The sequence below is a fragment of the Perna viridis genome, chromosome 1 (genome assembly GCF_037379345.1).
Source record: "Perna viridis isolate PV_CMFRI_1.1 ecotype Kerala chromosome 1, ASM3737934v1, whole genome shotgun sequence".
In the NCBI taxonomy this organism is placed as follows: Eukaryota; Metazoa; Mollusca; class Bivalvia; order Mytilida; family Mytilidae; genus Perna; species Perna viridis.
This window is the reverse complement of record NC_142445.1, coordinates 15,865,799-15,889,155: the sequence shown is the minus strand read 5'-3', so window position 1 is coordinate 15,889,155 and position 23,357 is coordinate 15,865,799. Positions and strand designations below refer to the sequence as shown.

General features: G+C 32.2%; 1 protein-coding gene across 1 annotated transcript; it reads left to right on the top strand.

Moving 5' to 3' along the window:
* Positions 1-1,092: 1,092 nt before the first annotated feature.
* On the top strand, positions 1,093-21,517 carry LOC148627442 (MAP kinase-activated protein kinase 2-like). The gene is made up of 10 exons (XM_088573288.1): positions 1,093-1,371; positions 6,482-6,621; positions 9,358-9,422; positions 10,007-10,086; positions 11,032-11,161; positions 13,083-13,158; positions 15,307-15,431; positions 15,963-16,048; positions 17,696-17,776; positions 18,994-21,517. The coding sequence occupies exons 1-10, from the start codon at positions 1,216-1,218 to the stop codon at positions 19,120-19,122; spliced, it is 1,068 nt and encodes a 355-aa protein (XP_088429414.1). The 5' UTR covers positions 1,093-1,215; the 3' UTR covers positions 19,123-21,517.
* Positions 21,518-23,357: the final 1,840 nt, after the last annotated feature.

Below are 23,357 nucleotides of genomic sequence, written 5' to 3'. Positions count from 1 at the left end.
TTCTTGCAAAATTTAACATAAAATCAATATCTACACCTGAAAGTCACAAGATATATTATCCCCAATATTAAAATTTGGTGCTGTATCTGCCGTCTTTCAAGCTACATCTATCGCTTGAGACTTTCTAGTCTTGGTTTGCTTGCATGCTAATAAAGTGGAGCCAATCTATTAAAATATTGCTGTCTAATTCTGAAGTACTTACAAGTTCATTATAGTTATAAGAAGCATAGGATAATGCGTTGTCATCTGCATAACTATACAAATTTCCTCTATCAATAAAGTAAAAAATATATTTGATAAACACATTAAAAAGTAATAGTCCCAATATTGAGCCTTGGGGTAGGTGGGGCAGTCAAACGCTTTTGATAGGTCCACAATGGTAGCAGTCACATATTTATTTTGTTCCAAAGCAAGTCTCCAGTCTTCCAAAAGTAGAGTTGTTTGACAGCCGTATCCTTTCCTGAATACACAGTGAAATTTATAAAACATATTTTCGAAAAAAATTCTGAAAGTTGCTCCGCCAGCACTTTTTCCAAAGGAATGTGGAGAATGCTGACAGGCCTATAATTATTTTTCAGAAAAGAATCGCTCTTCTTGTAGATAAAAGTAACCTGTGCTTCCTTCAGCCTGTTTGGAAAAGAACAAGATCAATTGAAACTGAAATCTATTATAGTTGTACTTGGTTTAACTTGATGAGTTACAATATTTGATCAATTTCACGGAAATTTCATCAACACTCGTAGCATTTCTTACATCATATTTATTTATAAATTATACTACTTTTTCTTCACTGGTAGATTTGAAATTGAAAACTTTTTTTTTCAAGATTTTTATTTTCAATTTTCCTCAAACTAGGATGATTTTCTTTATCAGAAATGTAATCTTTTCCGATACCTTTTGCCACGTTCACAAGAATTTCTGACAAGCTCATAACATATTGTGTTACGGACGGACGCACAAACGGACGGGCCTATCGTTCGTTTTAATTCGGAAGGTTTTAAACATGTGAATCAAGCAGCCCGTTATTGACTGGTCCTTTTTATAAAAATAAACCAGTCCTATCAACAAATTGCGTCACTTCCGTTTAATGACACACAGACAGATTTGTCAATGAGTCTATCAAGCTAACTCAGAGTATTGTGAAATATTTCAATTTAACATCCTTGATACTTACATTTCAAAATTTTTAGGTTACTCAAAAGTAAGGTTACCAGTATGTTCCAAAATGTACCGGTGTATAGGAACTTACAGCCGAAAAAGAACCCCATCAGTGACGATTACCGAATAACAGGAAGCGTTTTAGGGCTTGGTATTAACGGGAAAGTTGTCGAATGTTTTCAGAAAACTTCAAATCAGAAATGTGCCTTAAAGGTATTTCGGACTAAGATTGATATAATTTTCACTGTCACTATTGTCAGGACTATATCTGGCCAGCAGGGAAAAATACACTTACAACAATTTTGGAAAAAAACCAGTTCTAAGCCAATAGTTATTTTATATTTCTATCTGCTATTTCTACTAACTTCCAGTACCAAATCATATTCTCCAAGTACTGTTTTGGAAAATTACTGTTCCCTCTGGTCTCTCCTGCTGATTCTTAGACATTGTTTATATTATATAAGACATGAATGACAGTTTTTCTGAAGGTGCTCTGGCTTTTATTGGACATTAGGTTCAGTAATGTCTGAGATAGAGTCTTTGTTTTTTAGTGTGTATCTTTCCGATTTTTTTTCTTTGCTGTCCTAAATTTTAGTGCTTAGTATTTGCTGCAGAAATGTAGGGCAAGGATCTAAATTACGAGGGATTTTTTTCATTCTGTAATTTTATGTGGAAGTTGTGATTTGGTCCTGTGGGAGAAGGTCAAGATTTAGGACATTTGGCAGTGGTCACTTTCATGTCTAAAGTGTGTCCGAAGCATTGGTGCTAAAAATAAAAAAATGATGGTGAATTTTTCTGGCACTCTTATAGAAGTCTGCTTTTATACCTGTTTCCATATTTGTGAAGTTGTGTTGGGTTTGAAGCGGTGGAATTTTTTTTATATGACAAAATGGGTCTTGAAATGCACTACAAAATTAATTGTGTTTTCATACCTCCAGCATTTATTGATCAATGTAGAAACGGCACTTATTCCATATTTAAATTCTGCAACTTTTCAACCACGATGGAGATTCAGATGGTATCACGAGTAATTGATCAATTGTAAGACCACTCTCTAAGGAGAAATGGTATTAATTATAATTATCTATTCAAATGCTTAATAATTTGAAAAAGGCATTAGCTTTATGTGTAAGCAAAGCATAAAGTAGGTTCCCATTTAAATAAAGTTGATTCATGTCATTTACCACTATTGATAAGTTGGATTACAGATATTTTCATTAAATCAGTTCCAGGTTCCAGAATGCCTGGTTTTATCACAACTGTAAGTAGGCTTTTTGAAAACGTCAAAATGTCTGAGGAGTTCCAATCAAATAACGTTAAGGTCTTCGAAACATTTTGTTAAGGGGGCATTTTGGACTTTTTTCTGAAGTTTCAATAGATTGTGATGTATTGTTTTGCCTTGATGAAAGTCTCTCAAGTGTCAATGTGATATATTTTTTTTTATTTCTATTCATTTAAGACTGAGCATTGCTTGCTTATGACTATATTGATTCAACCCCACACAGATGGTCTGAATGTTAACTCTTCAATAAAATTCCTATGCAGCAATTGATTTTTTAATGTGGTTTGGGTATTCATCTATTAAATGTCCAAGAAAATAAATTGTCATGATTGTTAATGTTGACCTACATGTACTTAAGGAATGCATGAATGACATCAGACAAATGTCATCGGTCACCATTATTGTTTTTGTTTAACCTGGTTCTGGTGCGAAGGTGGAGTTTTTGGTCAAGCGTGCATTTAATTATTGTCATGATTTTAGTTATGAATGCCTCATACATAGCAGACTAATAATCCATTCTGTTTATTTTATTGTGTGTTGAAAATCAGTTTTAAAATATGAATTTAATTTGACTGAATAAAAGGATTTTATGGTTGTACAGTAAATCAGAATGGCAAATTTATAAAAATAATGTTTAGGGCCTGCTCAGGCTTCCAAAATTCTGTCGCCCCAAAAAATTGCCAACTGCCAAATTTTTTCGCCAATTTTCAGGAATTAAAGCCATAATGGGTACCAAAAGAGATTATTCTATTTTTTTTAAAAATATGACGATATTTAATCCACTTATGAGTTATCTTTGTCAATTCATCTGAATAACCTCTTCATTCATGACACACATGTACCAAAGATTCACTCTTGTTGCATGTATAAAGCAAGTTTCTAGCTCTAGTCTTATTCAGGGTCTAAAACCATTAGTCACTTTTCATATGCAAAATCAAAGTTCTACTCCAGAAACTGGTGTTTTATTTTTATCAATAAATTTTTACATTACTATGCTCATATAATCCATGATTTTAAAACATATTGACCTTTTTCCTTTGTGGTCAGTCCTTTCCTTCAAAATTCTCAATGACTAGTCCAGATAAAAGAGGACTGTATAGGATTCAACTAGCCAGAAACAAGAAATGTACACATTATTTCACTAACCCGAATCAATTTTGACTGGCTTAGGGCTAGTGGCTATAGACTAGCATTGTGTGGTCTAATTAAATTTGTCTTAAAATATAATTTGATTTTTTATTTATAAAATTTCATACTTGATTCTTTTTTCAAGTAATAAAATTTCCAGGAAACTACCCTGGTCTATTAATTGTGTCCCTTTTTAATTATCTCTTGTCCTCTTGTCCTTCTGCTTGATATCTGAATATTATAACTTAATGCCTTCACTACTTCCTTAATTAGATTTTGGGAACCCCATGCTATTTATTTATCAATTTTCCCTCTAAAAAAGTCACATGGTAAAAGTGAAAACAAGTGTCATCCATTTTCTTTAATGAATTCTTGCATTTCAAAGGGTTTTAGACACTTCCTGGTGGGATCATCGTTGTTAATTGGATTTAATTTATTCCTTTGTATGGTAAATCTGTTTCTGAATGTATCATATGCCATCTGGTTTAACAGAGCTATGTAGCTGGTATTTAGTCAAGTGCACATGGCCATGATTGTGTTTACCTTTGACCAGATGATGAGAGTTCTAATCAGCTCAATAATATATTTACATCTGATTGACACCTCCCATGAGAATATTGTGAGTCACAGTCACCTGGTCTTAATACCTAAATTGGTTATGGTCAATTAACTCTGACCAGGTGTCAACACAGTTGTTTAATTGGAGAGAATATCTGTTGATGACAAACTTCCTGTCAATTTTAATATACAAAAGCTAGGTGCCAAGAAAATCCCCAACTGGTTATTTTTCTCGCGATATCCAGTAAAAAAATCGCAAATTGGGACATGGCAAAGCCCAGCACAATCCTGGAATGTTATCCATATAAAGAATGTTGAGCTGATTTAAATATGTTAGTTGATGCCTCTTGACTTGACTTAGATGACATGAATGTAGGACGGAAAGTCACAGGACAAAAAGTCACGGACAAAAAGTCATGGACAAAAAGTCGTGGACGAAAAGTCACAGTGGAAATTGAGGACAAAAAGTCACAGGACAAAAAGTCACAAATCATAAAATGTTGATAATTTTTAAGGCAAATATGAAATAGAAATATTTTTTTTTTTAATTTTTGGGGGGATTAATTTTTAGTTTTGTATTTTTTTTTTTCAATTATGGTAAAATGATAAGAGTTTTGCTAAAGTTTACAGGCAAATATTTAATTTTTATGAAAAAGGTATTAAGATTGTTTTGAAGTATTATTTTTTTTCTTCTTTGTTGGATATACATTTGTAGAAGTGAAATTTCCAGTAGTTTTTTTTTTATGACCAATGAATGTGCTACAAAATCTGTATGACTTGATAAAAGGTGCATAGTGAAAGTGGTGAGTTTTGTTTGACCAATCGATGTGTGATTTTAAAGATGTATGGCTTCCAAGGAAATGCATGAACATCTGGACAGACCTGCATGTACTAATTAAAACAACAATCTAATTGCTAAATAAACAATTTGGGGGTGATAGTAATTAGTTTTTGCAACATTTAACAATTTATAATCAGTGGGATAATTTAGGGCTTCTCTAGAAAGGAAAACAATACAGAGGAGACAGCTAACTTTCATTTTCAATTCCTGAATGGTGTCGCCTTCAACATTTGCCTGGGTAGATGTACTACAGCTGCAGAGTTAGACGTTTCTAACTAAATAGACTTTCAACAGTGTTTGCTAAAACAGTGACAATAGTGAAAATGAACTCATGTGTTTAAACAAAATGATATGACAAAGTGATATTGTGTGTTTAAAGAAAACCTTGCAAAACTTTTTATTTATTGACTTTCTGTGCTTATATTGTTGTTTGTTTATTGTTTTGTATAAATTGTCTATGGTGCTATATAAAGTATTGTGACTTTTTGTCCTGTGACTTTCTGTCCGTTTACCGATGACATAACACTCTATTTTTTTTAAAATTAGACAATACTCTATTCATATAGCAGTACTGTTGTTGCCAAGTTCAATTGTTCCCTGTTTTCCAAACATCTGTTTACTTCAATATTTCTGAGGTGAAGCCTAATTCTCCTATTTAGTGTGACATCCTTTATATTTGATAAGTTTGAAAATATTTTGTTCTGGAAAAGGATAAAAATGTTGCTTTTTTTCTGAATATACAGGTATTTAATTAACTGAGTTCTTTTCACTCTTTAGTGGCTCTATAGAATCTGTGTTAATCTCCACACAGCAGACTGCAGGCATACAAATGTATCAGACTCTGTGTGTCCAGATATACAATACCTCTATAGTGCAATGCTCATTGTGTCTCCCCAAACAGCTCTTGGTTGGTTATGTTCGGATACCTGGCCTGCATATAGTTTACTATACTAGTGTGTATAGATTGAATGACCATTATCTGATAAAATGTCAAAAGTAGTAATGGAGAGTTCAGGTTACCTAAACAGGGAGAAATGACTTCACTTTTAAAGAAACACTGCTTTTTTTTATCAAATATGTGATATATGATGTTATATACATGCACATGTACACATTAAGAAACATTGGTCAAAATTCTTCTAATAGGCAGAGTACAGTCCAGATCTTTGAAAATGTCTGAAAATGAGAACTCAGAATATGACTTCACTTGGCTTTTTGTTTTGTCTGAGAGTGAAGTGAGCAACACCAGGGTGACTTTTTAGCCCAAATTGCTCAGTAGTGGGAGACCTGATTTTTTTCCCCATAGACATGTAAAATCCTGATGAAGAAGAAGAAAAAGGGTTATTTCAAATCAAGGGGTCTAATAAGCATACAAAGTACAAACAATGATTACTTAGTACATGTACATAACTGTATGTAAGGACAAAATAGAATACGATATGCAAATGTACCAGATTCATTTTGCATTGACAAATCAAAACTTTTTTTCATATTTTTGTTTTTTTTATTTTTAGGTTTTAAGAGATGTGCCAAAAGCTAGGAGAGAAGTTGATTTACATTGGCGTGCATCTGGTTGTCCTCACATTGTCAGAATATTAGATGTTTATGAAAATGTTTACAGTGGTCAAAGATGTTTACTTGTTGTTATGGAGTGGTAATGAGTATATATGTATTTATACACAACATGAATATAATTTTAGTGTACACAAAAAAAATTATATTAATATGAAATGGACTTGCCATGATTGAAATGACATGTAATGATTGATTATGTACAGTCGAACCTCAATGTGTTGACCTTGAAAAAGTCGAAATCTCAGATAACTCGAACTAATAACAATGTCCTAGCAAAACTCCCCATACACCAATACAATTTTACTTCCAGTGAATAGAAACCTCTGATAACTTGGGGTTATCAATCCATCCCGTCGTTTGGGCTTTGTGGTTAATTCACCCTGATGTCGCGAAGTCAACCAATCAGTCGGAAAACTGATTGCTTTATTACAAACCATGACTGGAGTGTGTTTTTACAACGATTAGCGTGGCTTTTGTAAATTGTCCCCTGAGACTTGTCGCGAGGGGACATGGAAATGCCTGGCATTTGTCCATCCGTCCACTCACGTTTTCCGCACTTTTTTTTATAATGCTTTTACCATATAAGTTCGTTTTTGGTATGTGGCCATATTATGAAGAGATTAAGTTCGACTTTGGTTACGGTTGAATGATTTTTACGGAAGTTGTGGCCCATGGATTTTATTCAATTTTAGTGAATTTATAGTTTTCTGCACTTTTTTGTAATGCTTTTACCAATTGATTTTATGTTTTGTATGAAGTCTTACTATGAGAAGTTACTGATTAAGTTCGACTTAGGTTATGGTTGATTAATTTTTTATGCAAATTACGGTCCTTGGACTTGAATTTCAGTGAATTAAAAGTTTTCCCCACTTTTTTTTTCGTGGGAGACATTGGAACGCTGTTCTTTTATTCATTTGTTGACACTCTTTATGGCTCGATTTGTGTATTTGATTAATCCAACATTGCGCATGTAGTGAAAAGAAACAATTTTTTTATTAATCACGTCAGAATTTATACTCAAAGTGATGTCATATATTTTGATAAAGAATTTTTAAAATACATTATTATGAATTGGAATGGTATCTGTTAATTCAATTACACATCAAACAGACGATAGTTAGTGTGTTTTAATGACTACATTTGTGTCGCTTGTGAATCTGAAATTTTTTATACAAATGTAGAGCACATGGTTTGACGATACTCCTGATTGTGAGTCATACAAACATGTTATGAACTTATGACGTTTTCAGTGTGGAAAAAAATAAAAAGGAAATTTCCCAGAAACACTAGGTACTGTTCAATATTTCAAATATGATATACAGTATACAAAAATATCATTCGATATGAAACGCAAGACATCACAAAGTACCTTGTAATGTGAAGTACATGTACAAGCACAACAAATACAACAATGAAGTAAATGCACAAACAATCATCGACAAAACTATGTCTGGGTTATACTTGATTTTGGATGACTCGAACCTTTTTGCATGGTCCCTCGACTTCAACTTAACGAGGTTCGACTGTATATGTATTATTCTTTTAGACAATGGCATTTCTATCAAAACATAATTTGATAAGCTCACTGTTTACAAATAAAAAGAGTTCAATGATATATCATTGTAAATATGTGATCAATATTTCAAAGAAGTTGTAATTTACCCACAAAAATTCATTTAATTAGTAGAGATTGCCCATTAAGTAGGTAGACATGGGGTAAGGGACAACTTTTGAAGTCAGTGATATGTTTGTATCATATTCAACCTTCACCCAAAGCCTATCAAGCTTTCTTTAGAAAGAGAATGAAATGAGTCCAAATTACTTTGATGATTACATGCTAGAGATTGATCTTAAATGTTTACACACACATTCCAATGCTTTTCAAGAGTTATGCCCCTTACCTAAGGTCTTCCTCCTTAAATTAGTAAGGACTGAAGTCCTTTTAATACGACTGCAAAAAGCTTTGAAAAATATATCAAAAAGATGGACACTGAATATAGTTTAAGTGTACAAAATTGATATGAAATGAACTCAGTAATGCATGTACATGCCATGATTAAAATGAAATGCAAAAAATTGGGGTCATAAATTGGTATGGTGCTGTTGTCATCTGTAGATACTTGGTTTCATTGTGATAATTTGAGTATTACTTGGTTGATCTTTTTAAAAGTTCCAAACCACAAAAGGAAGGTTTGTATTGATTTTGGGGGTTATGGCCCTCACAATTTCAGAAATATGGGCCTTTAACAAGCATTTCTTAGAATTTAACTATATAACTCCTGTATAAGCATAGGAACAGGGATTAAATTTATGGGGAAATACTTGCTAAATGCAAATTAAAATTCAATTTTGCTAGTAGAAATTATTTCCACTTGCTAAAATTTGCTTGTGAAATTCTTTATGATTCATCAGTTCAGTTCAGAAGTAACTCAAGAAACTTTGATTTTGCTAGTGAATAAAATTTCTTAAATTCAATCCCTGCCCTAATATTTTTCCACAATATTCTACACCACAATGGTCAGACTTGGATTGACTCTCGTTTGTGAATTGAACTGATAGGGAACGAGGGGCCAGAAAGAAGTGTTTTCTTAATATTCATCTAACATGAACGAAAGTAAATGGATCTCTTTGAAAGTGTACCACTAGGAAGGCTGGGATGGATTGCTAAATGGGAAAACACCTACATTATACATTTACTTGTAAATAATATAACAAAATTGGTACCAGGTAGAGGATTTATTAAAAGGTTGTAATGTACTTATAGTTTTCTAATAAACAACAACTGCATTGTATACTTATATGCACTTTGTTTTAGCATGGAAGGTGGAGAATTGTTTAGCAGAATTCAAGAGAGAGCAGACAGTGCATTTACAGAAAGAGGTGAGACCATCCCTTAATTAACTCTGACCTGGTATTCCTAATTGAGGAATATATTTACTTTTACAGTTCTGCATAACAGATCATCTTAAACATTAATTTTGGTTTCAGAGTTATCTTTATACTAAAGTAATGAGATGTTACAGCTTGAAAATAATTAGGATTAGAGTCACCATCTTGGAGGACATATACACATTTTATACATTCTGAGTAAAGGAAATATAATACATTTAGTTTCCACTGAAGTACATGTAAAAGTACTGCTAAATGCAGACATAATCTATTTTCCTCTGTTTTAGGATGTTTTCTTTTTAGCTGGAACACTGGTGTAGTAGTTTTTAGTGATTCTTTCTGAAGTATATTGAATTTCAAATGATACCATAGCCATATTAATTGCTAACACAAAAACAAAGTATCCTCTGAAACCCAAGAAAAACAAAAACAAAAGGTTTATAAAAAAAATATGATTGTCACAATCAACATGCTTATCAACATTTGTAAAAAAAAAATATCAGGACCAAAGTTATGAAGATTACAAGTATTTCATTGAATAATTAGGTGCATGGTATTGATTTTTCTTTCTGTAGAGGCAGCAGAAATTGTCACTCAGGTTGCTAGTGCAATTCATTATTTACATTCCATGAACATAGCCCATCGAGATTTAAAGGTAAATTATCAACATAAGCCAACTCTTACTTCAATTTTGCCACTTCAAAACATGGGCATTAATAGTGTACTTTTGTTGTCTTGTGTCAGGAGAAATTACAGTAGACAGAATTAACTATAGATAGATTAGGCCAATATAAATATATATATGTTTGTTTCGGCCTCAGTTTATAGCTGTAATGTTAGATAGGTAGACTAATTCTGCTCCATGAAAATCCCATCAACTAAAAAAGTTAAGTATTGTTTTTTGTATGTTTTATTTATATATTAATGCAAAAAAAAATGTTTAAAATTTTTTAATTTTATGTTAAATATTATATTTAAAAAAAAACTCTTCAAAGAAGAGATTGGTTCATTGAGGGTAATGAAATGTTTTGCCCACTCCTTTAACTTTTTTCATTGTGCCTGTTTTGGCTTCTAGAAGTAAGGGAGAATGCACAAATCAGGTCCACTGCCTTACTGATTTTTCAAAATTCTTAAATATTGAATGTAAACCTTGAGATTCTTTTTCATTTATACTGACAAAACATTTAACTTGGCCTTATTTATATGATTGCATTTACTGTCCTTTTAGTTAAAGTATGCTTACCTCATTGGATAATTAGCTTGATAAATGATGTTTCATGAGTCAATGAAACACATTTTCAGCCATTTGTTTGCCATGCCCATAATTCCAGACTACATTTATTGCATTCTGAAAATAAAAACAATAAAAACCATTTTCGCTATCACAGGCAGGCTCTTTGATACCGGTGAAATGAAAGAAGTGAAACATGTCGAATTAAAATAAAAGCATTGATTTTAGCTTCTGAAAAGAAACATTAACTTCTTATAATTGCTACATGTATTATTCAACTATTTTGTATCCAGTTTCTGATCTACATATTTAATTTATAATGTTGTGTCATATTTTAAATGTTCTTATGATTTTGATTTTTTTTTGTAGCCTGAAAACTTACTTTATACAAAGAAATCACCTGAAGCTTTACTGAAGCTGACAGATTTTGGTTTTGCCAAAGAAATTTCAGCAAATTCTAAAAGTTTACAGACTCCATGTTACACACCCTATTATGTTGGTATGTAAAGATCTGAGACATAAATTCTTATCATGTAAATCGCATACAAAATAACATCCATTTACTCTAGAGACACAACAAGATCACAAATTATTATAATTTTTTTTTGTTCTGTGAAATTAAATAAAAAACTACACACAGTAATCAAGAAAATGTTACCTCAATATAATTTCAATAACAGCATTTTCTTCAGTAGCTATCCACTCATAGTAATATACATTAAAATCAGAGAGCAGGGAAGACTTTCCCAGGATTTACTTACAGGCCCATAAAAAATATTTGGTACGACAAAGAAAGTGGTCTTATCAATTATATTATGAAAAAGTTGTGGTTTCGGATATGTTTACAGATAACCATTTGTCTTAAAATAGTTTATTTACATCATTGTCAACAAGAGGGTGGGCTTAAAAGTAGGGGGATAATAATCCATCGTTTTATCTAGATCCTTTCAGTTACATTATGAAAATTGATACTGTTTCCTCAAGTACTTAAACCAGATATCAAAAATGGTGTCATGACCAGCTTAAAATTTAATTTTAAACCTGAAACCATTTTATCTGCTGTGAAAACACTGCAAATTCGCGAAAACTGTAAGGAACTTGTTGAAGTAAAATAGAAATAACACTAATGTGACCCTGTCTGTAAAGATTGTGATACAAATCAGATCACCAACCAAGAATCATGACATTTATTGGATAGTGATAGAATGGAATCATTACACCCTTACTTTAAAGTCTGTGACAGGGTACTTTGTTTTTAATACCCTTTTCCATCTGTCTGTCCATCGCAAATTCTTGTCCCAACCACTTGACAATTTTGTACCGGCGTAACTTATCTCTGTAGTGTATGGTCGATTTTGAGGAACAACGAATTCCTGTTTGACCACTTAGTCATATTAATCTTTTACTTAATGTGCAGTGATGTCACTAATTGGAATTGACCAATATATTTCCTGGTAACCTATCGACCAATCACAATTGTGCTTTGTGGATGTAACTCCTCAAAAACTCTTGATGGATTTTGTTAAAAATTTGTGGGATTGTGTCACCATTTGTAGTTGATCATATTGTGCTGCCAATTTTACAGGAGTTATTGGACTTTTTTGAATTTGTACATAATAACACTATAGGAACACTTTGTGACTGCAACTCCTAGGAAACTGGGAAAAAAATTTTGTTATAATTTTGTTGGATTGTTAGTCACCATTTGTAGTTGGTCATATTGTGCCACCTTTTTGATTTAACAAATTTTACAGGATTATGGGACTTTGTTGAATTTCACATGCTGCACTATAGGAACACTTTGTACTTTGTGGACACAACTCCTCAGAAAGCTCTCAATGGATTTTGTTCAAATTTGTAGGATTGTTAAGTCACCATATGAAGTTGATCATATTAAACCACCGTTTTGATTCGACAAATTTTACAGGAGTTATGGGACTTGGTTAAATTTGTACATTCTACACTAATAGGACAGGTTGTTGATGCAATTCCTTGGATTTTGTTCAAATTTTGCGGGATTGTTAGTCACCATTTGTAGTTGATCATATTGCCCTGCAATTTTGTTTTGACAAATTTTTAATTTTACTGGAGATAAAGGGCTTTTGCTTTTACAATTTTTTTGCTGTGGCCAGGGACTTATGGCTATGTGTAGCAATCTTGTTTTATGTCATTTTTATCGTATTATCTGCACCATAATTGTATATTAAGATTTATTTAAGTCTTTTTCTGACTGACTATTATGTAGATATGTTATGGTAAAGTGGTATTTTTTCTGCAAACTGTTGGTTGGTAATATTTTGATATTTCTTATGGAATCATTTTTATTTACACAAAACTGTCAAAAGCATTCATTAAATGCTCTTAGACAAGTATGTAGCCCAGTTACTAATTATACAAATTTGATTTTTTTTTCTTTACAGCACCTGAAGTATTGGGTCCAGAAAAATATGACAAATCATGTGATATGTGGTCATTAGGTGTTATTATGTATATATTGTAAGTTTTTAAGACTTATCTAAATATCATGGTTGCCTACATTCTAAATCAAAACTAAAGATTATATGATAAAACTTACTTTTGCATGAAGTACTAGAAATTCAGATTAGTAAAAAAATTTGTAAAATGATATCAGCAGCAAAATGTTACTTCTCACAATCTGGACAAACAAAAATAAAATCCAAAATACTGAAAATTCAGAAATTTTTGTGTGCATTTATTTTCATGATTTGAGTCACTGGAAAAAATGTGAGGTTTATTTTCACGATTTGCCATTTAGATAAAAAAAATAATAAAATCTGGAATTTTCTGTGTTTACAGTTGATATTTACCAGGGGACTGAGATTCCCTTATAAATGTCAAAACTGGTATTTGGATGCAATACACATCTAGTCAGTTTTTACCATCACCTTCAACAGGCATCAGACCATGAGTTAATGTGGGGATTTTGAACCTTAAGAACACAATGTCCCATGTTTTAGATTGGTTGTACAATTTTTTTTTTGAGGATAAGCTTGGGTAACATATACCTTCTACAGGAAATCAAACACATTGCTAAAAAATAACACAGTTACATGCTTTACAGGTTTTGATGTATACAATCCGAGTAAAAAATATCTCAATATCAGTCTTGTTGAGTATTTGACATCATTATTTAATTACACCTTGTGGTGCCCTAAATCAATTTGTACCACCTGTTATCGTGGTATATAAATCAAGGACACTCAGGTACACATTGTGAGTTTATTAATGCCATGTAGGGCCTTCACATATTTCACATTGATAGAAACGTCTCAAAAATTTCTGAATTAATGCACTTGAACTTACCCTTTGCTTGTGGTTATCAAAGTTTAATTTTGTTAATATTTAAATACATTTTTAGAAAAAAACACACACTGCACTTAAAAAAAACATGGAAGAAACTTTCATACAATTCTTTAGGAAATATATTTAAAGCTTATCACATTTCTTTCATGTTTTTAAAGAAGGGTTTTGGATTTAAATAAGGAATTTTTAATACTGAATACCTAAACACTCGAGGGATTATACTTAAATATCCTGAAGATTCAAGTGGTTATTATGTCTTAGAATATAGGCTGTTTTGAAAAGAGTGACTATATCTTGTACCTTAAGTTAGATAAAAAAAAAATTCTACTATAATTTATGAAATGGTCTTTATGACAATGCTTTTAGAAGTTAACAAGGTTTGTAGTTGTATGAGAACACATTGCTGAAGTTATTTCCTTAAAAGGCAAAAAGATATTTATGTTAATTCTTGTTTGGCTTGTTATTTTGTCATTTTGGATTTAAAGTAACTTATGCACTTAGTTTTGAAACACAAATCTGATTTATAAGACCATTTTATTGGTAAAACAAATTAATGCTTTTCCAGAAATCATAAAAAGTATTAAGTATTGAGATGGAAATCAAAAGTATTTGACCGTTAAATGATTTCACAATGTTTAACTTGTTTCGTGATGATATTACACTTGTTGGCATACTGTAAGAAGGTTATTTTGGTGGGGGTAAAATTTTGCGATTGCGAGGAAAAAAGGTATGCAAAAAATTTTTGCCTTTCTTATTTTGGAAGGTGCTAAGTGATACACTTCGTACATAATTTTAGAGTAAAATTTTGTGGATTTATTCTGGTGGTTTTTGACTGACTGCTAAAATATGCAAAAGTATCTGCTATACAGTAATTGATGCAGTCCACAAAAGAGTACTTCATAAATATAAATTGTATAGGGTAAAGACTGTTGAGCTATGTGTTATGTGCCTCATAGTTTCTATCATTGTATGATCTTAGGAATTATCAAAAAGCACTGTTACTTATTATATTCCGTCACACAGAGTGATGAGGTACACTTGTATTATGCGATACCCTCCTAAAAAGTGTGTCCATCCTTCCAGTCATCCTTCCTTGACGGCTTCCAGATTATATTTTGAGAACAGATCGGTGAATTTTTTTAAACTTTTGACAGTTGTTTAGTACCATTAAATACGGGTTAAGTTTAATTTTGAGTAAAATACAAATTGTAGTTATAATTATGCCATTTTGAACATTTTACCATCCCTCTTTTTAACCATTACCTGGTGGGGTATCACTAATTGTTCCATTAAAGCCCTATTTTTATTTTTCCTTTGCAGATTGTGTGGATACCCACCGTTTTACAGTAATCATGGGGCAGCTATTTCACCTGGTATGAAAAAACGAATCAGGAATGGTCAATATGAGTTTCCTAATCCTGAGTGGAGCAAAGTGTCCAAAGAAGGTAAAAATACTACTTATCACTTTAGACTTCTATTATGTACATGTATCAGATTTCTTGCAACTCTTTTTCATATAATTTTGGGCTTCTTTCCGCTGCCAATATTTTTACCAAAACATAAAATTGTATTAAAGCTTGGAGATGTCACCAAAAAAAAGGCAAGATTTAAAAAGCTCTGCTATAAACATCATGGAATTTTTTTGAGATCAGTCTATTGGATGTATTTCAGTGTCAGAAGCTGCTGCTTCTCTGCCAAGTAAATGGCAATTAAGTGGATAGAGTGACAAATTATTAGCTAAAAATGTGTCAGGGGTGGGTGACATGCCTTACCTTTGGGCTGTTGCTTCTGTACCAAAAAAATCTGGCTCAGCTTGACGGACTAGTACAGAGCAGGGTCTGCTTGATCAGTCAATCGTTCTGATTGCATGAAAAACATGTACCTGGCATGGGACATTTAACCATAGTAATCAATGATTCAGTATTGAGGAAATAGTCTCAGTATAGAATTGATTTAGAGATTTATTTTGATTTCAGCTAAGGATTTAATAAGAGGTTTGTTGAAGACAGTACCTGAAGAAAGATTATCAATAGAAGCTGTTATGTCAAATAAATGGATTGCAGTAAGTTATGTCTAATTTTTACTAAAAAAACCCAATAAATGGAAAGCAGTTGATTGATTGATTGTTGGGGTTTAACACTGGAGCAGCAATATTTCAGTTATATTCAGGAGTCGGATAGCAGTAAGTTGTGTCTTAATTTTAATATAAACCCAATAAATGGATAGCAGTAAGTTATGTCTAATTTTTGATATCACCCAGTATTTGAATGGACAGCATTTTTTTTTTATTTCAAGCAACTAGAATACAATGCATTATTTGGGGGGGGAATCTATGACTAATTTTATTAGGGAACTCACAATTGAAAAATGTTGCAAATATGTGTATTATTTCCTGTATTTTCCTGGTTTTTTATAGAAATTAGCAGCTGTTACTGGCATAGATTTATTATTAAAAACAGGAAGAGGCAGTTTAAATTTATTCTAAGGATGATGTCTATGAATGAAAATAAATGAAAATATATTTTACAGGAAGTGTTTAAAAAAAACTTCCTGCAATAACATTGACACTATACAACATGTCTTTTCATGTAACACAGTGCTATTGTTTTTATGTAAAACTCCTTTAATTCTTCTATTAATTTGAGAAACAAGTCCAGTTTGATATTTATCACATATTAGTTACACCTTTTACCAAAGTAATAATTGATCAGTGATGACAAATGTACATTGATATGGTTGTTTAAAGTTGGGTGATATAAAAATGAGGTGGTTCTCATCACGTAAAAACAAACGTCCAAGAAATACTTTATTTTATATTTATAGAGAATCATTTGTTTGTTCAAAACAAGAAAATATTGTTTAGTTACTGTGTATTCCTAAGGTTTAAAGACCTATGCCACTTTTCCTTTATACAAGGAAAGTAATATCATTTGAAGTCCTTCCTGATATAACAACTGTTTCAGCCCTATACTATGTGTACAGTTCTGTTTCAGCCCTATACTGTGTATACAGATCTGTTTCAGACCTATACTGTGTATACAATTCTGTTTCAGCCATATACTGTGTATACAGATCTGTTTCAGCCCTATACTGTGTATACAGTTCTGTTTCAGCCCTATACTGTGTATACAGATCTTCTTCAGCCCAATACTGTGTATACAGTTCTGCTTCAGCCCTATACTGTGTATACAGATCTTCTTCAGCCCTATACTGTGTATACAGTTCTGCTTCAGCCCTATACTGTGTATACTGATCTGCTTCAGCCCTATACTGTATATACAGATCTGCTTCAGCCCTATACTGTATATACAGATCTGCTTCAGCCCTATACGGTGTATACAGATCTGTTTCAGCCCTATACTGTGAATACAGCTCTTCCTCAGCCCTATACTGTATATACAGATCTGCTTCTGCCCTTGTGTATACAACCCTATACTGTGTATACAGATCACATTTGGTTGTTGAAGTTATGATAAGTCCCCTACCAGCAAGGGCAGAAACTGGGACTAAAGTTTCCTAATTCCTTTTTTTCCAACTAAGGAATTTTCACAAAAGATTATCAAAGGACACAGCTGGACTCCTGTTTAGTTATTGTAATGTATTTTTAAGCAAAGTTGACTTAGATATGTATATATGTATGTTAACAGAAAAGTTAAAGAAAATTTATTATGGATTCTATATTGTCTCATTTGTTATTGTTTATTACCAGGACAACACAATTGTGCCTGATACACCATTATTTTCTGCCAAAATATTGAAAGAAGACGAAGACATGTGGCAAGATGTACAGGTATGTTATGACATCATACTTACTCTAGATTGTTTCATGTTAGTGATATGACTTACTGATCTAACAGACTACACTAGGAAACAATCTGGAATAGTAGATTGAGGAATCAATATAATTGTACTGTTCATTCAAGCTAAAAGCAGATTTATTTTGGGTGGCAGGGATGCATGCGAAAATGAATTACTCTAGCCTATCATTTTTAGCTCACCTAGCCAAAGGCCATGTGAACTATTGCCATCACTTGGCGTCCGTAGTCGTCGTCGTTAACACTTGTACAAATCTCTTCTCCTCTGAAACTACTTGACTGATTAGAACCAAACTTGGTATAAATGTTCCTAGGGGTATCCTGCAAAGAACTGATGTGGGGATTTTTGATTTGTCAAAAAACATGGCTGCCATTACTAAAAATAGAACATAGGGGTCAGGCAGTAGATTTTTTAATATATCTCCAAAACTGTTAGGTTTAGCTAAAATCTAAAAGTGTTCAGCATGATGAGATCTATCTCTGGTCAAATTTTGGTTTTAATCCGTTAAGCCATGTTGGAGTTAGTGCCCCTTTTCAATGATTTTTGCCATTTTTAATGTTATTTCTTTCAAAAATCTTCTCCTCTGACACTACTTGACCAATTGAAACCAAACTTATGAATGTTTCTTGTGATATCCCGCATAGAACTGATGTAGGGATTTTTGATCCATCAAAAAACATAGCCCCCATTACTAAAAATAGAACATAGGGGTCAGACAGTAGTTTTTCGCATATATCTCAAAACCATTAGGTTTAGCCAAACTCTTTCAGTTGCTGAAATGATCCTTATTATAAGGCCTTCAAAAGTCTTCAGGGATCAAAGTTGTCAGGCGACCCCTTGTAAGAGTTATTGCCCTTAAGTTTTCAGCCAATATCCTGATACCTGCAATAGATAGAAAGAAACCTTCATTTGCTGAAATGATCCTTATGATAAGTCCTACTAAAGTCTTCTTGAGTCAAAATTGGTGGACATCTCCTTGTTAAATTTATTACCCTTGAAAGACAAACTTTAACCAGGTTAGCAATTCAGGCTCCTGGGAGCCTCTTGTTTATGTTAGATGCTCTTTAAGAACTTTTTATTGTTTGCAGCAAAGTATATTAGAGGTACACATATATTTTTATGCAAAATCTGTCTTCAATTTATGTGCTTCCTGTTTAGAGAAGTTAACCTTGATAACATTTTAACTTTCAGGAGGAAATGACAAATGCTTTAGCAACAATGAGAGTTGATTATGAACAATGCCCAATTAAGAACTTAGCAGACTCAGACAATCCAATTCTAAAAAAGCGAAAACTACGTAATGAAGAACAAATGGTGTGAGACATTGTACATTGTGTCACATCAGAGTCCTCTTTTATATTCATCGTACGAAGTTAAATATTCCTCAGATACTTACTCGTTGGATCTTTGACTTGTGATCAATTAACAGTGGAGCTTTGACTATTGACCAAAAACCAGAAACAAAATGGAATGCTGAAGTTTTACTTAGGTGTTTTGATTTGTGCTACAGATGCAGAAAGCTTCCTGACTTACAAGTTTTGTCCTTCCATGGCAACTTGGCAAATTGGAAAACTAGAGTTTTACTATAATTATATGTTAAAATATATGTAACTTATATAGATGGCTTCCTGTCAAACATTGTTTGTCCTTCCATGGCAAAATGACAAAGTCAATTGTAATGTACCCAAGATCATTGAGTCTGAATTATCTTGATTTTCTTTAATACCTACTCTGTGGTAAGATTTATGTTGTAATGATATTTATCGGAAATAATGTCCTAGCACACTCTCCCCCCAACCTTTGCCCTTCTGAGGAATCCCGGCTGGCACCCCTCCTGGATCTGCCCCTGCTTTTTTTAGAATGGTAAATTATTATCCACCTTGATCATTATTATAATGCTTTTAATCACATCTCAGGAAACTTTTTGAGGGATTTTAAAGAAAGTATGTAATACAGTTTCTTTTAGTGGACAATAACTTCAAACTTGTTGCTAAAAGTACCAAGTTGATCCTTGAGTGAACATATGCTCTGAGTTTTCTATGTATAGGATGAGATGTACTATAAACTTTTTCATTATTCTATTTTGGTTGTAAAGAAAATATTTGGACAATTATGCTGAAACAGGCAAGTTACATAAATAGTATTACAAAGCATTTGTAAGGTTCAGTAAGTAACAATTTATTGAAATACATTAGATTTTTAAGGGGTACTAAATCTCCTTTTAATTTTATTTTATAAATAAGAATCATTTACATATATCACAAGCATTTTTAGGGCCATTGTCCAGACATTAGAGCCTACATTTATTGGTATGATCATTTTTGCAGTTGATGTATACTGTGTTTGATTGTTGACATTTTATATGTAAATTGTTGTTGATAATCTCTGAAGGATATTTAACAATTTGTATGTTTTTTAAAAGTTGTTATTGATATTTTTTGTTTTCTAGTAACGCTGTTCATATTTTTTTAGTAAAATATATCAATTAATGGAGTCTACAAATTATGAGAAATTTAAAGTATTTTGTCAAATGAGTTATATTGTTTTACTTCCTGGTCTGAACGTTTTGTACCTTTAATTCACTTTGATACTTCTTTTTCTTTATCAATAGTATTTTATACCTGTATGGAATATGCTAGTTCATACTTATAAATTTGTAACATGTAAGTTCATAATTTTTTTTTCTTTCAAAACTTGTTATTCTATATAACCAGTTGTAATGGTTCTATCTTTCATGGCAAGCCAAATTCAACGGGGTTCAGACCAGTAACAATTTTAGTAGGGATATCTTGATATTCAAAGTTATTTAGCTGATCAGGCAGACCTATAATATACCGGTAGTACTACCCTATGATAAATCACATTAAACTTGATTTATAAGATATTGCACCATTATGGTCCTAATCAATTGTAAAAAGCATTAAATTCTTGTTCAAATGTTGAAAATCGAACTCTTCAAGATGATGTGTTGTACTGATCTTACAACAGAATGCTGTTGTTCTTTCAGTATAGAATTATACAGATGCCATGTAGCTTTTATTCTTTTGAGATAACAGTTCAATTACCAGCAAAAAAAAAATAATAATTTACCTGTTGTTCTTAATCAGTATTCAAGTTAATCATGTGTCTAACAATATATCAATGTATGATGCAGAAGATTTTTTAAACTACATTTTATGGAACATGCTTGTAGCATATCATAAATATGTCAACACTATTTTGGCAAGAGGAATTTATAAACCAGCATACATTATTTTTGTGGACAGGTTGACTACTATACTCAATACATGTAATTATATATAAAGAAAGAGGAAAAGCTCCTGAAATGTTTGCAAAAATTGAAAGTCTTTCAGTATCACACTTCCTTGAACTAATGTTGATTTATTTCTTCCACCCATCACTTTCGTCATTTACGAAAGATTTTTCAGAAATGTGAAAATTTTCTGGCCTTGTCTGGATAGTTCACGGAAACATTGTTAAAAGCATTTCCAAAAATAAATTGTTTAATTCATAAACTCATTTTTAAAAAAAGACTCAAGAAGCTACTACATGTATACGACCTGATGAATAATAATGTGTAAAGAAAAGCAGTATTAAAGTGTTGATTTATGAATCAGTACTCTGCCTGATCATGCATTTACCGGTTAAATCTGTTTGAAATACTAGTTTGTGCTACTCAGTTAAATTTTTTACAATAAAAATTATTTTCACACTACCTTACTTTGTTTATTTATTCAAGTGGCATATATGTATATAGCTAAAAATAAAATGAAAATTTTGTCCTCTTAAGCCACTATCATTTTGCTTTACTGTTAAAATCAGGTTTGTGGAAGATTAATATATTTCTTCCTCCTTTGTCCATGATGCCTAGTTCACTTCATGGATTTATATTAATATTTTTATGTGGTTTTTATACTAATGCCCTACCAGAGTATATAAGGTTTTTCTGTTAGTATTTCTATTACCGGTATATCATGTTTGCAATGGTGTTTACATGCATAATTTTGAGCCTCTATCTTGAATAATTCTGTTTGAAGAATACTGGTAGTGTCTGAACTTATAAATCACATGAATTCTGTTTATGTTCATTTATACCAAAAAGGTGTCAATGTTACTTTTATATGACCCCAGAAAGTGGTATTGCACTGTCCTCATCTGTTTTAGAATTGGGGCCAAAAATAAACATTGCATAGAATTTAACCATGTAAGTCTAATGAAAACATTTGGATGTCTATCACAATTGCTTGCAATGGTCAGTGGCTGTGGTTGATTTTGGGATTAGAGATCTGCATTGTTTTATTACAGTTAAGAAATGAGGGATCAGAAACCAGCATTTTCCTGTTGTCCAGACAATTATTGTATATAATTGGATCTGTTTTAAAAATGTACCACAAAGTGCCGCATCTCTGCAGGGAGGCTTGAATTAATTATAGGGGCTATGGCTTGAACTAATTAAGAAATGAATAAAGGACCATAAATAAGCATTTTCCTGATTTCCTGGCAATATCTTGAGTGACTGGATCTCTTTTAAATTGTGCTATATGAATCTACATCTAAAGATGACTGATTATTTTTTTTGTTGGTTGGGGGGGGGGGGCTTGAGCCAATAAATCACTAGAATAGTTCTGATTTCTGGATAACTTGAGTAAAAGGGAATGGTACTCTAATAAAATTCTACCACAAAGTACCATACCCCCATGGAAGATTGGGGTTGATTTTTGGGGTTGTGACTGGAACCTTTTAGGAATGAGGGACCAAATGAGTCATTTTTATATATTGAACTAGATATCTATTTACAATCAAAAATCAAAGCTGTATCAATACGAGCATACTTTCCCCACTTGTTCAGAGAACAGCCTCTGTGTTTGCATCAAGCTGCGCCCTGTTAACATTTGATTGATATGTGTATTAGATCCATCTCGCTATGTTATTGATATGTGTATTAGATCCATCTCACTAGGTTATTGTTTACTCATATCTCTTGCATATGATGTATGTACGAAGAGTCTTTTTGTTTGATTGTTAAGACAACATGCACTGATATTCAATGGCGACAGTACAGCTCAATGTAATTCGTGGTCAACAGAGGTTATTTGTACTTAAGTGAATAAGTTTTCCTACTCAGTATACGTCATATATAAGCGGGTCCTTAAATATCGAGACATATAAGAGGAATGTGGTTTTCACATAAACATTTTGGAAGGAAACGAAGATAAAACAAAACCGGAAATATGTCATTTATGGTTAGGATGTTTTTAATAAAGCTTTATTTATTACAGCTTAGTCTTATGGTGTGTCAAAACAAGTTTGTAAAATGTGTATTGTCACCAAGTGTCAAAAATCGATGAATTGTACATTTTTGGAAGAAGTGCAATTCATTGACCATCGCTATGAAAGGCTTTTTTCAAAAAATAACTTATTCGTAAAACATATAATTAACGACAATAAAGCTGCATATAGTCCTTATTTTATTTTACTTTTTTATACGTAATAGCGACACCGTATTTGTATACCCCTGCATGACGAGTATGTGATTATAATTTAAGATTAAAGCT

Coding starts and splice junctions, on each gene's coding strand:
- LOC148627442 (XM_088573288.1), top strand. CDS start 1,216: ATGTTCCAAAATGTACCGGTGTATAGGAACTTACAGCCGAAAAAGAAC. Junction 9,423..10,006: donor CAGTGCATTTACAGAAAGAG/GTGAGACCATCC, acceptor TTCTTTCTGTAG/AGGCAGCAGAAATTGTCACT. Junction 10,087..11,031: donor TAGCCCATCGAGATTTAAAG/GTAAATTATCAA, acceptor TTTTTTTTGTAG/CCTGAAAACTTACTTTATAC.